The sequence below is a fragment of the Euleptes europaea genome, chromosome 6 (assembly GCF_029931775.1).
Source record: "Euleptes europaea isolate rEulEur1 chromosome 6, rEulEur1.hap1, whole genome shotgun sequence".
NCBI lineage: Eukaryota > Metazoa > Chordata > Lepidosauria > Squamata > Sphaerodactylidae > Euleptes > Euleptes europaea.
In genome coordinates this window covers 3,371,500-3,388,220 of record NC_079317.1, presented here as the reverse complement: position 1 = coordinate 3,388,220, position 16,721 = coordinate 3,371,500, and the positions used below count along the sequence as shown (strand labels likewise).

At 45.9% G+C, this 16,721-nt stretch overlaps 1 protein-coding gene across 1 annotated transcript; it reads left to right on the top strand.

Annotated features, from left to right (window-relative positions):
• Positions 1-3,539: 3,539 nt before the first annotated feature.
• On the top strand, positions 3,540-13,078 carry LOC130478853 (zinc finger protein 501-like). Its single transcript, XM_056851096.1, has 4 exons — positions 3,540-3,623; positions 4,862-4,991; positions 7,482-7,532; positions 12,225-13,078. Exons 1-4 carry the CDS (start codon positions 3,540-3,542, stop codon positions 13,076-13,078), a joined length of 1,119 nt encoding a protein of 372 aa, XP_056707074.1.
• The last annotated feature ends 3,643 nt before the right edge of the window (positions 13,079-16,721 follow it).

Here is a 16,721-nt window from a genome sequence, read left to right as displayed (position 1 = left end):
CTAATTTGTAACTGTTCTATTCAGATCTATATTCTTTTAATGTATTATATTGTGCATATATCTTTTCATTTTACAAATTTCTGAAGTATTTACAATAAAAAGGAATTGTTTACCATTCAAAATACATTGTATCATCACTTGCAAATGGCTGGTTAAATAAGGTAACGTGGTTTTTAGTGAATATTAAAATCTAAAAACTTAGCCACAAAAGTACACTGATTGACTACCTCAGTGCCTTATACTGGATCATCCCCTTGGTCCATCAAAGTCAGTATTGTCTACTCAGACCAGCAGTGGCTCTCCAGGGTCTCAGGCAGAGGTCTTTCACATGACCTACTTGATTAGCCCCTTTAACTGGAGATGTCAGGGATTGAACTTGGGACCAACTGCAAGGTCTGGGACCTTCCTCTGAGCTCTGGAACAAAATCATTTTCCTTTTCTTCCATTCAGAAATGAGATTCAGAACCCATAGTCCTTCAAGGGCAACAGAAAACAATGTGAAAATATTTATATATAACATTTCTATTCTGTCTTTCTGCTCAGTTAGGGGAACCCAATTTGGGTCCAGTATTTAGTCCTTTCAAGAATGTGTGCCCAGAATTTTTGTGAGGGCAAAATATTTCCTATATTGAATCTATGTAAAAGATCTTTGTCCCAAGGTAAGGAAAGAATAAGCACCAAATTGAAAACAAACTGTAGTCGTGGGGGAAAGGAGCAATTGCAGGGTGGCCCAGTAGATTTTTCACAGATTGTCAATCACTAAAGGGAAAGTCCTGTCTTTTTTCCAGGGGTGGGAAGGTAGGAGGGTTCCAGTAGGACCCTGAGACCATTCACTAAGGACAAGATGAATAGAAGATAAGCAGACCAGGCAACTACGAGCTCTAAAGCGAATTTTGCCAGGGATCCTGGAGGATTTTTTTAACTGTTCTGGGCATGGGGTAGGGGTCTCTGGGGGTTTCCTGCATTGTGTTCTGTTTGGGGCACTACAATTTAAGAAGGATGTAGACAAATTGGAATGTGTCCAGAGGAGGGCAACGAAGATGGTGAGAGGTCTGGAGACCAAGCCCTATGAGGAAAGATTGAAGGAGCTGGGTATGCTTAACTTGGAGAGGAAACAACTGGGAGGTGATATAATAACCATCTTCAAGGACATGAAGGGCTGTCATATAGAGGATGGTGCATTTTTTTTCTTTTGCCCCGGAACGTTGGACCAGAACCAATGGGTTGAAATTAAATCAAGAGTTTTCAGCTAAACATTAGGAAAAAAGTTACAGCAGTTCCTTTGGAGGTTTTTAAGCAGACGCTAGATGGCCAGCTGCCCTGACCTCGATGGCCCAGGCTAGCCTGATCTCGTCAGGGTCGGCCCTGGTTAGTATTTGGATGGGAGACCACGAAGGAATACCAGGGTTGCTGTGCAGAGGAAGGCACTGGCAAACCACCTCTTAGTCTCTTGCCATGAAAACCCCAAAAGGATCACCATAAGTCAACTGCGACTTGAAGGCATTTTACACACACACAGATGGCCAGCTGACAGCAATGCCGATTAAGAACATAAGAAAAGCCATGCTGGATCAGACCAAGGCTCATCAAGTCCAGCAGTCTGTTCACACCGTGGCCAACCAGGTGCCCCCAGAAAGCCCCCAAACAAGACAACTGTAGCAGCACCATCCTGCCTGTGTTCCACAGCACCTAATATATCCGGCATGCTCCTCTGATCCTGGAGAGAATAGGTATCTCCAAGTCAGGAGATTCCTGGAGATTTGGAGGGTGGAGACTGGGGTGGGCAGGATTTGGGGAAGGACCCCAGCAACGCCCTGGTGCCTACCCTCCGGGGGAGGAAATCTCTTGTCGTCTGGAGAGCAGTTGCAATGCTGGGAGATCTCCAGACAGGGGTTGGCAACCCTATGAGATGGGGGAGTAGCACTTCTGCGACAGAATGTTCCGTTTTTCGTGGGCTTCCTGCAAAACTCCCCTCTGGCCCACGCAGAGTCTTAATGGACTTGTGGACTGTCCACATGCATGAGTGGGCCAAGCTTCTGAAGAAGGGAGTGCCGATTGACCACGGTACAAGGGAAGGAGCTTGCCTGGGGGTGGGGGGGCGGTGACAGGTGAGAAATGGTCTCTGGGGAGTGGGCTGAGGCCCCTCCCCCAGCTATCAGCCTCAAGGAGCTGAGGGCTCCTTCTCCGCCCAGCCTGCATGGCCGCGGTGCCACCCCACCGTCGGGCAGCAACCATTTGTTTTCAAAGTCCACACTCTTGTCCTCGCCATCCCACACTGTACCAAACCCCTCAGGAGCCCACCCGCCTGCACCATCGTTGCCCCTCTAAATGCCCTGGTCACGCTCCCTGACCCTCAGGAATGGGCCCTTGAGTCCTTCTTAATTCAACTGTCTTTAAATTTTTCAAGGGGTGTTGCTTGTTTAAAGAATATTTGCCTGAGTAATCCTTGCCTTTCAAACGCTACCAAAAGTCCACATATGTGGCATATTAATATGTGGACTTTTGGTAGACTTTCTATTAATATGTGGCATATTAACAGAAAGGAGTATGAACGTACAGTTTAACACTCAAACACTACCCTTCATTCTTAGAAAGAAAAGCTTATCTTTAATATTTTGTATTACGACTGCTTAGCAAAATCAAGAGTTAAGAAAAACCCCAGCACCACTAATTTAAATTTAAAATCAGTCAAAAAAAAACTAACCTTCACTGAGAAATCAGCTGAACTGACAGCTAAGTGACCTCGTCTTTAACCAACTGGTGCAGGTAGCCCCAACCTTTGCCTGAACGTAGTGCTAATGCAAGCAAGCTGCAGCCTTGGGGAGCATCAAAGCAGAAACGCCAAGAGAGCGAGAAACAGCCACCAGCACCCATCCTGAAACCTACCTGCACGTAGGGATGCAGCCAATACAGGGTGGAGAGCCTGTGGAAGGCATGCCATTGTTTTTTTGCAAAACTATTATTTGTTTAATGCCCGTTCCGGCTTTCCCCCTGTCCCAGTCTTATGGTCCTCATGGCCTGACCCAGTGAGATCTCTCAGTGGCCCCACAAGAAGTGAGTCTTGACACCCCTGCTGCAGGGTTTTCGAGGCCAGAGGACCGGTGCTTTCCCCAACAGCTCAGGTATCTGAATACCTCTTCCCTGCCTTATCCGAGAGTTTAGGTTTTAGGGTTGCCAACCTCCAGGGGAGGCCTGGAGCTTTCCTGGGAATTGCAGCTGATCTCCAGGCTGCAGAGCTCAGGTCCCCCTGGAGGAAGAAAAGGCGGCTTTGGAGGGTGGTGGTGGTGGGGAATCTAGGGCATGGCACCCCACCGCGGACCCCCCATCCCCAAACCCTGCCTCCCCCCCCAAAGGCTCCACCCCCAACCCTCTGCAATCTCCCCACCCGCAGTGGGCGCCCCTCGCCTCCTGCCTCCTCCTTCCTGGTTGTTGGCCGGGGACTACATTTCCCAGAAGGCCCCGCGAAGGCCCAGAGCTGCAATCCCCACGTGTTCTCGGTACAGGAGAGGGGAGGGAGGAGAAAGGGGTCTGGGGGCGCCATGGGGTCCCTCGGGGGGTCTCCTCTTCTTGCTCCTCCGCCCCGGCGGGAGGGGGAACCCGGGTCTCGCAGGTCTGCGGGGGAGGTGAGCGTTGGGAGGAGATTTTCCTGCAGTGGGGGGGAGTGGGGGGGAGTGGGGGGGGGGCTTCCCCGGGCAAGAGCTGGGCGTGGGGTTAGTGGGGGTGGGGGTCGTGCTCCCACCCACTCTCGTGTGACCCCAGCCCTGCCCCTCTTCCTTGCTTGAGCCCCCAGCCCCCCGGGGGTCCCCCACCCTTTTGGGCCTGCGGGCACCGTGGGGAGTGCAGACACTGCAGGGCGGGCGCAGCAAGAGCCAGGGGGCGGGGGGCCGACCCCCAAAGTCCCCCAGGGGATAACTGCCCCCCTTTGGTGCCGCGGAGGCCGAGCAACATTGTTGCTACACGTCTGCACCCACAACCAGCTCCCGCAGGGCCAGGAAAGCCCACCTCGCCGCGCCCACCCCCTCAAAGCCTTTGGGGGGACCGGTGGGACCCCTGAGCTCGAGGGACCCTCGAGGGCCTGGTCCGGCCGCAGCAGCAGAGCCCCTCGCCTCTTCTTCCTGCTCCCCCCCCCCTTAAGCTGGCTGCACCCGCCGGGCTCTTCCCCCCCTCCCCTCCCCCTCCCCTCCCCAGGCCATGGACCCCCCCAGAGGCTTTTGGCCACATTCTGCCCCTGGAGTGGAGGTGTGCGAAGAAGTTGCTACTTGCATCTAGTTTGTATTGCAACCTGTGCCCTGACTACAGCCAAAGGAGTTGCATTATTACAACACTGGGGGAATAAATAAATGTCCACCTCGGCTAAATCAATGGATCGAGCCCCTTAGAACTTGACCAGTATTTGAAGGCAGGGCGTATAGATGACTATTTGGGTATGGACTTGTTTTTTAGATAAATCAATGGATCGAACCCCTTAGAGCTTGACCAGTATTTGAAGGCAGGGCGTATAGATGACTATTTGGGTATGGACTTGTTTTTTAGATATGTGACAACATTTTATTCAGGCTTCGTGGTAGATCTGCCACCACTGTTGTTACACTTCTCTGTGTATTCTTTTTTTTTTTTTAGTTCCTGGATTTTGAGTTTTCCCCCTTCAGTTATTTTTCTTCTTCTTTTGAAATATAAATAAATAAAGTATATTATACCTGTGAGGGGCTGAGGGGGGTAGAAAGAAGGCAATTTTTCATTCCATCAGTTTGATGGTTTGCATGATTTTACTCAATTGACTGGCCGATGAGGTTCTTCTTTCACTCTTGAATGCTCAGAGATGGGAATAGAAGATCAACGGGGCCCTATTTTCCTCTTTCAGAGATCACCAGTGTCCTTTGAGGAGGTAGGCGTGTTCTTCACTGTGGAAGAATGGGCTCTGCTGCACCCGGGCCAAAGAAAACTCTACTGGGAAGTTATGGATGAAAATTATGAGACCGTGGGCTCTGTGGGTAAGGATCTTTTCCCTTTTACCAAGAAGGTGGAACAGAATGGAGGGGCTGCCATCTTCCTTTGGCCCTCTTGAATTTCGGAACATACTTTTGTTTGCCACAGAAGAAAGAACGGAGCTCCCATACCTGGAGATCCTACAGTGTCTGAAAAAGAAAACATAAAGTGCATTGATGCAAATGCATTCATACTGTAAAGAGAAATGTGTCCATGAGGAAGGCTTTTGATAGGGAGAAATGGACACCGTTCTAGATGTCTCCCAGCCCTTTGTAAGATCACCCACCTCCTTGGTAAACTACGGGGCTGGGTTTCATCCCACAAGTGGGAGAGGACGATGAGGGGCAACCTTGTCAGTAGCTTCAAGGAGCTCCACATTCTTCCTTTCCACTGCGGCCTCAACAGAAAGGAAGTTTGGAACCCTAAAATCCCCCAGAGTGGTTTGGAATCGAGTAGGATTCATGTTCCTCTGTCGGCGGAGCATTTTAACCTCGTCTCCTCTCATGCAGGGTGTGGAGGCCATATTCACCTTAGTTTTACATAGGCAGTGAAGGAACAACTACAAAAATCAAACGCAAGGAGTAAGAAGTTGCGGAGAAACAATATGTTTAAACGTATTTGATCAAAAACTGATACAAAATATTTCTGTATAACACAAATCAGAAATGCACGGACAGAAGCGTTTCGACCGTCTTCTTCAGAGGTCATCAAATACAAACAGTATACTACAATAAAACATTACTAGGATAGAAGAAATATGTACTAGGTCAAGAGCCAGGGCTGCTTTGTACAGCAATTTGTACACCAAAAAAAGACAAAAATATTTTTGCATTATTTTATGATCAGTTTTGCCTTCCAGAAGTAGACAACTGCATCATTTGTCCTCTCCATATTCCTCTCCAGTGGGGACCAAAAGCAGCTTATATTGTTCTCCTGCCATCCATTTTATCCTCCCCTGCACAATGCAGGAAATTCACAACTACCTCCCCCCTACACTCCCCATGACCCCATCTCCATACCCAGAAGATGGCAAAAACCCCAAAACCCTCCAGGATTCTTGGCCTGGAGGAAAATTGCTTCCTGACTCCAAAGTGGTGATCGGTACTACCCTGGGCATGCAAGGAAGGGCCACGAGAGCCAAACACTGATGCAAACCTTCCTGCCCTCCCTCTCATGATCTGCCTACGGTCATAGAATCAGCATTGCTGACAGATGGCCATCCAGCCTCTGCTTAAAAACCTCCAGGGAAGGAGAGCCCACCATCTCCCTGTGAGGTAGTTCTGGCTGCGAGGGAATGCCTGGCCCAAGGTCACCCGGGAAGCATCCAGGAAGAGTCCTGGGTATTTGAAGCTGGATCCCTGAGGTCGTAGTCAGACACTCTAACCACTACACCACACTGGCTCTGTTAGCTCAGAGATGTTCCCTTTGTTTTGTACAGGGGGGAATATTTTCCACCCTCCCAGCCTGTGCTGCTGTTTTCCTCTATGGGGACACAAAGCAGCTTATGTTGTTCTCCTCCTCCGTTACGCCTCACAACTGTTCCAAGTAACAACATCTAGCGTGCAAAGGAACTCAGAAGAAGACCCAGCCGGGGGAGGGCAAGTGGTCAGGTAGATAGGGCTGTAAGGGTAGAGACCCTTCCATCCTTTTGTGTCACCTCTTGACTGTCCTTAGACTGATAATCTTAGGTCTGTTTCCTCCTCCTCGGAAGTCGCTTCTCTCTCCCTCCTCAGCCAGTTAGACAGCTCGAGGCAACCTCTGTCTCTTGGCTTTCCTATCAGAAACGTAATTCCCTAATAGACATGCAAGCTCTGCCAGGTCGGGGAAGGGGTTAAACCCCCTGTGTGTTTTTTCATAGAGTGGATCTTTTCCACTCTCATGTCTCTGCTACTCGCACTTTCCTGGCTTCTCATGAGTAAACCATTGCTTCTGTTTCCAAGAATGGAGGGATGGAGGAAAGCTAATCTGGGGCAGGAAGGTCCGATTCAATTTCTTTTGGGCACTGCAAGTTGCATCCTCCTCCTTAAAGCTGGTGGCCAGTTTTGAGACACCCAAGTTCTGTCTTCCACCATCAGTCGTCCCTTCCAAGGCAAGAAGGACTAAGCGGGGATGGGGGTGGGTGGGGATTATGATCCCTTCAGAGTTGCAATTCCTTGCATGGTTGGCATGGCTTTTTTGGGGAGCACCTCATTTTCCACTGTCCCCAGTTCCACATTATTTCCTTTTTGTTTGTGAGATGTAAGCTTTCCCCTCAGTGACAAGATGTTCTTTAGGTAGCAAGTGGATTTGGGTGGGTCACTTCTGTCTTATAAGTTTTGTATTGAGCCTGAAGAGGACAGAGATCACTGAAAGGGGGATGTCAGAAAACAAAGATTTATTGATTGATGTACATGTTAAGCTGCCCCACACAGCGACAAACAAGCAACGAAACCTTTTCTTCTGCATTCCCAAATACAGAGGTCATTGTTCATTCCGTTTGTGTCTTGCTGTTGCAGGGAACTACATTTCCCAGAAGGCCTTGCGAGCACCAGAGTGGTCAACCCTGTGTATTGGTGGTGTCCAGAAGGAGGTTTTTCCTGGAGCTGGAGAGGGAAAAATATGGAATATGGAATTCGACAGACCCTCTCTTCTTTCTTGTTTCCCCCGACTGGAGAAAGAATTTGGCTTTTGCACGTTGGCAGGAAAGGTGAGTTTGGGATTTCCTCAAGAAATAGAATAGAGGAGGGGGAGAAATTACCTGTGAACAGAAGTGAAAGTAGAAGAGGTGGCCAGAGGGAGCATAGAGAGAGAGATGCTTCCCTGCCAAGGTCTGTGCCGGGGGTGTGTTGGGGGTTGCTTGTGTCTTCACTCTCTTGAATGTGTTCCAGGCAACCAGCCTGCATTTCTGTTCTTATTAAAACTCGGGGGGACCCCTGGTCTCATGCAGGGGGGCTCCTTGTCTGTCCTTACTGGTCCCCGTATGTCACAGCAGTGGTGTTTTTTGCCAGCTCCACTGGCTACTCCCAAGGAGGCGTTTGGCCCTATTTTTTCCTCCCATGATGGAAGAACTGGATAGAACATGAATGTCACTTGGTCGGGCCGACGATGTATACCAATAAATGCCATAAAATGTAATGCCAGGTACTGGAAATACGAACTTTATAGAAGATACAGACAAAGGCAATTATAGTGATACTGTTTTTTACTTAAAACACAAATAAGTTTACAGCAATAATCCTCTTACAGTATTTTATTTAACAGTCTTATTGTTATTGTTTTAAGTACGTTTGTATTTTAAGTAAAAACTAAAATAAAAATTATATTATTAATTACATATGCCTCCTATAACGGTAGTATCTCTAGCCCCTTGCATTAATTCTTTAAAAACTTTTTAAACTGTGGGGGGGGGGTGGCTTGCCTGGCAAAACCATAGCTGACGCGCCAGCCCATATTTTCACGGGGGGGTGTGTGTGCCTTGGCTGGCAAGCTTGCAGAGAGCTCACCAGCCCAGATCTGGACAGGGTGTGTGTGTGTGTGGCTGCCTTGAATGGTGAGCCTGCAGCCCTCCCCCAGTCCAGAAAAACAGGGAGAAAGAGAGAGAGAAGAGAAAGAGAGACAGAAAAAGTGAAACACATAGGAAAGAAAGAACGAAAGAATGAGAGAGGGAGGGGAGAGAGGAGGAAGAAAGGTGAGACAAAGAGATAGAAAGGCAAAAGAGAGAAATAGGGGTAAAGAGAGAGAAACGTATAAGGAGAGAGAGAAAGAGGGTGAGAGAGAGAAAGAGGAAGAGAGGAGAGAGAGAGAGAGAAAGACAAAGAGGGAGGGGGGATGGTGCTGGTTGGTCTCCCGGGCTGCTCCAGCCCCGGGCTGCCCAGAAAAGGGAAGGGGGGTTGCTGCCTCTGCTCCACAGGCCAGAGAAATGCCCTATGTGGGCTGCATCCTGTATGTTTGACACCCCTGCTCTAGGGTGTGATTCTGACAAGCGTCATCCTTAAGAAGCTCCCTGACATGGCAGCTGGTCTGAAGTCAAGTCAGTCTTTATTACGGCCCACAGGGCATTCAGAAGCAGAGTAAAACACTTAAAAACAGAAGCAGAAAACTGCTAAAAACACTGATATAAAATTAACGAACTACATAAAACCTCTCTATGCATCACTTGTCTTAGGATACCTACAGTTAAAAGGGTAGAATCTGGATAAATTAGGCACTGTTATATTATTTCAGCTGGTATTGTCGTAGGCCAACCCGAGCTGCCCTCCTCCTCTGAGGAAGAGGAGGAGTTGGAACCTGGGCCCGTTCCTCCAAGGACCACACTGGAACAGCAGGGCAGGCATCAGAGCCACCAAGAACCATGACAGGATGAGGACTGCTCCTTCTGGCAGCAAACAGAACAGCAAGAAGAGCAGGACTCCTCGCCTGCAAGTTCTCCCAAGCCGGCTGAAAAGCAGAGAATGAGGGCCTGGCTTCAATTAAGGGAAAGAAGCAAAATACCAGGTGGGCCTTGAGAGAGAGAAAGAAGACAATTAAGCCTAATCAGGGAGGAGTGGAAGAAGCTGGAACTGCTAGGCTGATAAAAGGCCAGGCAGATTGTCAGAGTTCTTGTGGGTTCAACACATGTTGAAGGCCACTGACTGAGAAGCAAACAGAAGCGCCAACCAACTGAAGCTATTTCAGTCAACCCCGGCGTGCAAGCTGATGTCTGATCTGATGAAAAAGGAGGTGGTACTGGTAAGTGCCTCTACTCCTTTACCTGCTAATTACCTTAGTCTAGCCTGGTCCACGGGAAGAGAAAAGCCTGCGTTAGGCTCTGGTCAACGCAGTACTCCCATTGCTGTTGTTGAAACCAGAGGCCAAGCCTCCGGCCTGGCTACTGCCTGCATGCTACACTCCTGCCTGAGCACGACAGAAACTTGGCCAAAGAAACCGTAATTCTTTGGTTAACCCCTGCCAATAAGATCTTCAGCTCAGAGAACATTTTCTCATCAGCCAACAGCAGTTTGAATAAATGAAGCGTGCCTGTACATAAAAACGGAAGAAAAGCCATGCTGGATGAGACCAAGGCCCATCAAGCCAAGCAGTCTGTTTACACAGTGGACACTCAAGTGCCTCCAGGAAGCCCACGAACAAGACAAATGCAGCGGCATTATCCTGCCTGTGAGAGGCTGACAAAAAACTAATGCAATTTTCTTTGTCCTTGGTTTGATGTATTGCATTCTTTTCATCTATTGAGTGGCCGATGGGATTCCTCGTTCTTTCTTGAACGCTCGAGGGCAGGAATGGATGATGAACTGGGCCATATCTTCCGCTTTCAGAGATCACCAGTGTCCTTTGAGGAGGTAGCCGTGTTCTTCATGGAGGAGGAATGGGCTCTGCTGGATCCAGGCCAAAGAAAACTCTTCTGGGAAGTTACAGAGGAAAATTATGAGACCGTCGCCTCTCTGGGTAAGGATCGTTTCCCTTTTATTATGAACATGGAAGAGAAGGGAGGGGACAGCGTCTTCCTTTGACACTCTTGAACTTCAGGAGACCATTCCCTTTGCCACAGAGGAAGGAATGGAACTCCCGCAGCTGGGGATGTTACAGCGCCAGAAAAGGAAAGCTCTAAATATTTCAATACTGTTTTGTCTGTCAGGGACTATCTCTCTGGAAATCTTAGAAGAACGGGGAGGTGAACTGTGCCCTCCTTTGTCCCCTTGCCCCAGACAGGAACACCCCCCCAACCTTCCTTCCCTGGAAGTTCTTGATGTTCAGCTGTTGTTCTGCTTTGGCGCTTTCCACTTTAACTTTCACCAGTAGTCGTTTCAAGTCTTTGGTATTTTCTGCCAGTAATGTGGCATCATCAGCATATCTCAAGTTGCTCATGTTCGTCCCCCCAATTTTCACTCCAACTTCTTCTAAATCTAATCCACGGTGAGAACTGGCCACTGCTTCCTACTCTTCTTCCTATTTTTCAGCCAGCTCTCAATCCATAAGAGGACTTGTCCTCTTATGGATTGAGAGCTGGCTGAAAAGTAGGAAGCAGAGAGTAGGATTTGTCCTCTTATCCTATGACTATGTCATTTGCTTAGCAGTCTTTGGTGGGGGACTTTGTCAGAAGCCTTTTGGAAATCCAAATACCCAGTGTCCACAGGCTCATTCCTGTCCACATGCTTATTGACACTTCCAAAAAACTCTTAATAGGTTAGTGAGACAGGACCTCCTTCTCTGTAGAAGCCATGTGGGTTTTTCTTCAGCAGGGCTTGCCCTTCTATATGCTTGATGATTCTATCTTTAATAATGCTGGCCCCGCCTTCTGCTGGGTGAGCCTTTCATTGAGTTCGGCTCCTCCTGGCCAGAGGCAGACCACAGTTAGCTGGTCTCAGGGTAGGCATGGGAAAGAGAGCTGCTCAACTGGGAGTCCTGAGAGGCAGTTTGTCTGGGAAATTATCAGGGAAGTTGTCAGGGTTCAGTACCTCGTTGCATTCCAGTAATATAAACTTCACTCCAGACGCTGCAGAGAGTTTAAAGTTTTATTTAAGAAAATGTGAACGGGGTCAGTAACCCTTACAAACATAAGGTTAGAATGCCGAGGCAAAGGATATCGGCTAACTATATAGAGAACACACAAAAGAATTGATTACACTTAGGATTTGAAATGTAAAAACATCAGGTTTCTTTGAAGCTGATAGTCGGGAGAAAGAAGGGAGGCGGTGCAGGGCCATGTATAAGATGGTCCAGGGTCCATGTATAAGAAGACCCCTATTTTTCTACCTAATTTTTTTTTTAAAGGGTCATCTTATACACGGAGAAATATGGTATATTTTAAAATACAAGTCTTTTTTTAGAGCATTTCTTTTTTCCATTCTGTCTCTGTGTGCTTCCCGCATGAACACAAGAGAACTGTATCTGCTAACAGGTATTTCTAGCTTTTCATTCTTCTTGGATTTCTGTCTCTTTTGCAGTTCCAGAATTGAGGGAGATGGTGAGGGAGAAGGAATCAGTAAGGGTGGTTGTTGGAAAAGTTGAAGTTCTGCAGATGGAAGCGAAATCTAGGGATCAAGCAGTACCAAAGCAAGAGTGCAGAAGGAAAAGGAAAGCCAAAGAGAAGCAGAGGAAGAAATGGGTTGGCTATCAGACCAGAAATCAATCTGAAATCTCAGCCCAAGAAGAAATATGGAAGAGAAAGAGAAGGTTCAGCTGGAAAACATATAACTGCCTGGAGTGTGGGGAAAGCTTCTATTATAATAACCAACTAACTCAACATCAAATACTTCACACAGGGGAGAAGGCATATAAATGCCAGGAGTGTGGAAGGTACTTCTCTCGGAATGACAGCCTAACTCAACATCAAAGGGTTCACACGGGGGAGAAGCCATACAAATGCCTGGAGTGTGGAAAGTGCTTCTCTTGTAATAGCGCCCTAACTAAACATCAAAGGGTTCACACAGGGGAGAAGCCATATAAATGCCTGGAGTGTGGAAAGTGCTTCTCTTTGAGTGGCCACCTAACTGGACATCAAAGGGTTCACACGGGGGAAAAGCCATACAAATGCCTGGAGTGTGGAAAGTGCTTCTCTTGGAGTGGCCACCTAACTGCACATAAAAGGGTTCACATGGGGGAGAAGCCATATAAATGCCTGGAGTGTGGAAAGTGCTTCTCTCGGAATTGGCACCTAACTTCACATAAAAGGGTTCACACGGTGGAGAAGCCATACAAATGCCTGGAGTGTGGAAAGTGCTTCTTTCAGAGTACTCAGCTAACTCAACATCAAAGGGTTCACACAGCAGAGAAGCCATACAAATGCCTGGCATGTGGAAAGTGCTTCTCTTGTAATGGCGCCCTAACTAAACATCAAGGGGTTCACACAGGGGAGAAGCCATATAAATGCCTGGAGTGTGGAAAGTGCTTCTCTTGTAATGGCGCCCTAACTGCACATAAAAGGGTTCACACAGGGGAGAAGCCATACAAATGCCTGGAGTGTGGAAAGTGCTTCTCTCAGAATTGCCAGCTAACTGCACATAAAAGGGTTCACACGGGGGAGAAGCCATACAAATGCCTGGAGTGTGGAAAGTGCTTCTCTCGGAATGACAAACTAACTAAACATCAGAAGGTTCACAGCGGCGAAGCCACATAAAATGGGAGTGTGGAAAGTTCATCCAAAGCTGTATCCTAACATTACAATAAAACAAGTTTAGCCAGCTTTACTTATCAGTTAGCCACGGGAAATAGTGTGTGAGAGTGTAGGTTTCACTCATCAGATCTCAGAAGCTTATCAGGGTCAATACTTGGGGGACCACCAAGGAAGACCTGCAGAGGAAGGCCCTGGCAAACCACCTCTGCTGTTCACTTGCCTTGGAAGGCCTTTGCTGGGTCACCCTTAGTCACTTGTGACTTGACAACACTTTACACACACACACAATACAGAACAACACAGTCACCCACCTGGAACTAGGTTCTTGTAGGTTATCCGGGCTGTGTGATCGTGGTCTTGGTATTTTCTTTCCTGACATTTTGCCAGCAGCTGTGGCTGGCATCTTCAGAGATGAAAACCTGGAACTGTTTTCATAACCCATGTACATTCAATTGCTATGGAAGAGAATAACTAGAAGTCAATATGAACATCTTCATGCCTTCCTCATGAAGATGCTGTTGTAGGTTTCAATATATTGATTATAGATTTTGACATATGACAGCTTTTAATTCATTGTTCTCAGTTCTCAAATATGTTTAGGCTATGGAATTATGTATGTGAAACCACACAGACAAGCTAGCTCAGTGAACAGCTGATAGTCTAGGCTTTTTGCCAATCTAGATAACAGCGGAACACAGTAAAAAAAATGACAAAACACCTTTTGCATTCAGCTTTTCTGCCTTTTAATCTGCCTAGACAATTTTTTTAGATATTCCTTGCTTTTAAGTATAATCAAGATGCCATTATATATAACTTTAAGGTTAGAGGATGTTTTGACTTAGTAGCTAGACAACGAGCAGACGTATATGTGAAATTTATAATTGTTATGAGAAAAGTGTAGCTTATATGACATTTCCTGATGCCGTCCATCAATTTATGACACCAAGGTTAAAGAATACGCTTGAGAGCAGACATTTAATCTGATTCCATGCATCACAAGTCCCTTTGAAGTCTGGGGAAATGACTATATTCCCATAACAATATCTCATTGGTTCTTGGAACACCAGCCTCCAAAATTGTATAAAAAGGGCTTGAAAATTGAGAGAAATTGAAACGTTAACCCCCAGACTTGTTAACAGTCTGTATGGGAAATTCTCAACCAGGCATGCTTGTGTGCTGTCTGTCTTGAGAATTCTCCCCAGCACGATCATTGATGGGTTGGTTACTGGTTTGGTAATTAATCTGTAACTGTGTTCTATTCAGATCTATATTTTATTTAAACTAGTATTATACTGTGCATATATCTTCATTTTACTAATTTCTGGAGTATTTATAATAAAAAGGAATTGTTTACCAATCAAAATACGTTGTATCATCACTTGCAAGTGGCTGGTTAAATAAGGTAATGTGGTTTTTAATTAATCACAAAATCTAAAAACTTAACCACAAAAGTACAATGATTGACTTCTTCAAAGCCTTATACTGAATCAGACCCTTTGTTCATCAATGTCACTATTGTCTACTCAGACCAGCAGCAGCTCTCCAGGGTCTCAGGCAGAGGTCTTTCACATCACCTACTCACCTAGTCCCTTTAACTGGAAATGCCGAGGATTGAACCTGGGACCCTTTGCAAGGTCTGAGACCTTCCTCTGAGCTCTGGAATGAAAGCATTTTTCTTCCATTCAGAAATTAGTTTTGGAACCCATAGTCCTTCAAGGGCAACAGAAAACAACATGAAAATATGTATTTGTCACATTTCTATCCTGTCTTTCTGCTCAGGGGAACCCAATTTGGGCCCACTAATCCTTTCAAGAGTGTTTATGTGCCCAGAATTTTTGTGAGGGCAAAATATGTCCTATATTCTATCTATGTAAAAGATCTTTATCCCAAGATAAGGAAAGAATAAGCACCAAGTTGAAAACGAACTGTAGTCATGGGGGAAAGGAGCAGTTGCAGGGTGGCACAGTAGATTTTTTACAGATTGTCAATCACTAAAGGGAAAGCCCTGTCTTTTTTCCAGGGGCGGGAAGGTAGGAGAGCTCCAGTAGGATCCTGAGACCATTCACTAAGTACAACATGAATGGGGGATGAGTAGACCTGGTGTGGTGGGGAGGTAGTTGTGAATTTCCTACATTGTACAGGAGTTGGACTAGATGACCCTGGAGGCCCCTTCCAACTCTGTGTCTCTATGATTCACCAATCCTTCGAAGTCTTGTAACCAAATAAGGCCCCTTTAGCTCAGTTGAAATTCATTTTATTAGTCTTTGCCCAATTCTCCAGCCTGTATCCTGGCTCTGTCTTCTACCATAATTGCTACCCCTCCCAATTTAGCATCATCTGCAAATTTAATAAGCATCCCCTCTATTCTTTCATCCAGATCATTTATAAAGTTGCTGAACAACACAGGGCCCTGGACAGATCCCTGAGGCACTCCACTAGTTGCTCCTCTCCAAGTGGATGAGGAACCATTAACAAGCACTCTTTTGGTGCGATCTGTCAACCAGTTACCGATTCCTCTAACAGTAATAGGATCTAAACCACATTTTACCAACTTGTAAAAAAGAATATTATGTGTAACTGAAGCGAGCCGTGCTGTTCAAGTGATTAGGCTCGTAGAATGGACCACTTCCTGAGAACTGAGGTTATCTATTCAGCCAATCACCGAGTAAGCAGGGCTCAACTACTTTACCTACTTTCAAAAAGCAAGTATTTTTATTGATATACTTCCAGTAAATTTATAATAATAAAGGACCATTGTTTGTATAATAAAAACATATTTATTTACATCACATAAAAATAGACTTGTATTGTGGTTACAAATCCTTCTATGAAGTTTAGGCATTATTAGTCTTAAAACATGTTTATATAGTAAGCCATCTCCATCTCTATGCCTCTTATGAAAGAGTATCTTGTTTGATATTTAGAATATACTTCAGTTACAGAATATAAGAATGTAGTTAGTACATATTTATGCACATTTATTCTATTACAGAAATCCTATCAAAAAGGTTATTTCTATGGAATTAGATTTGTTAGTTTAAGGCATCTTGACTTAAATCATTTAACACATCATAATATCGCATTTCAGAGGACATGCTTTCACCTTGTCATGTCATCTGTAACTCTTCTCAATCTTATTTGTTAAGCTGACAGTTCTTTGCTGGAACTGAACAATTCTCAATTCATGTTTAGGATATTTAAACCCATTTGATCTTTCATTTTAGTTTTGCCTTTACTATGTTTCTGCAAAGGATTAACAGTTCTCAAATTCCATTAATTTCCTATGGAAGACATCATCAGTTTCCAGTCCATGTCAAGGCTAATCTATGAAATCCTATAGCCTTGTTATAGAACGTGGAACTACATAGACCAGAGTATCTGTGAGTATATGCATGCCATCTATTATCCAATTTAGACAGTAATGCAAAGCTTATTCATAAAGCCATTCAATACTACATGTTAGCTCTAAAGCTGTTTAGGACTTTCTGGCTATGTGTGTGAACTTATGGTTCACTATAAGAACACTGCTTTGTGCAGTCTCTTAATAGCAGTTAATGGTTGTTAAGGTCTCCTTTGTTCAGGATCTTTAAGTTGTTCAGCATTTGGTGGCCAAATCAGACCATTTAGACCTGTATGAGAATCCATT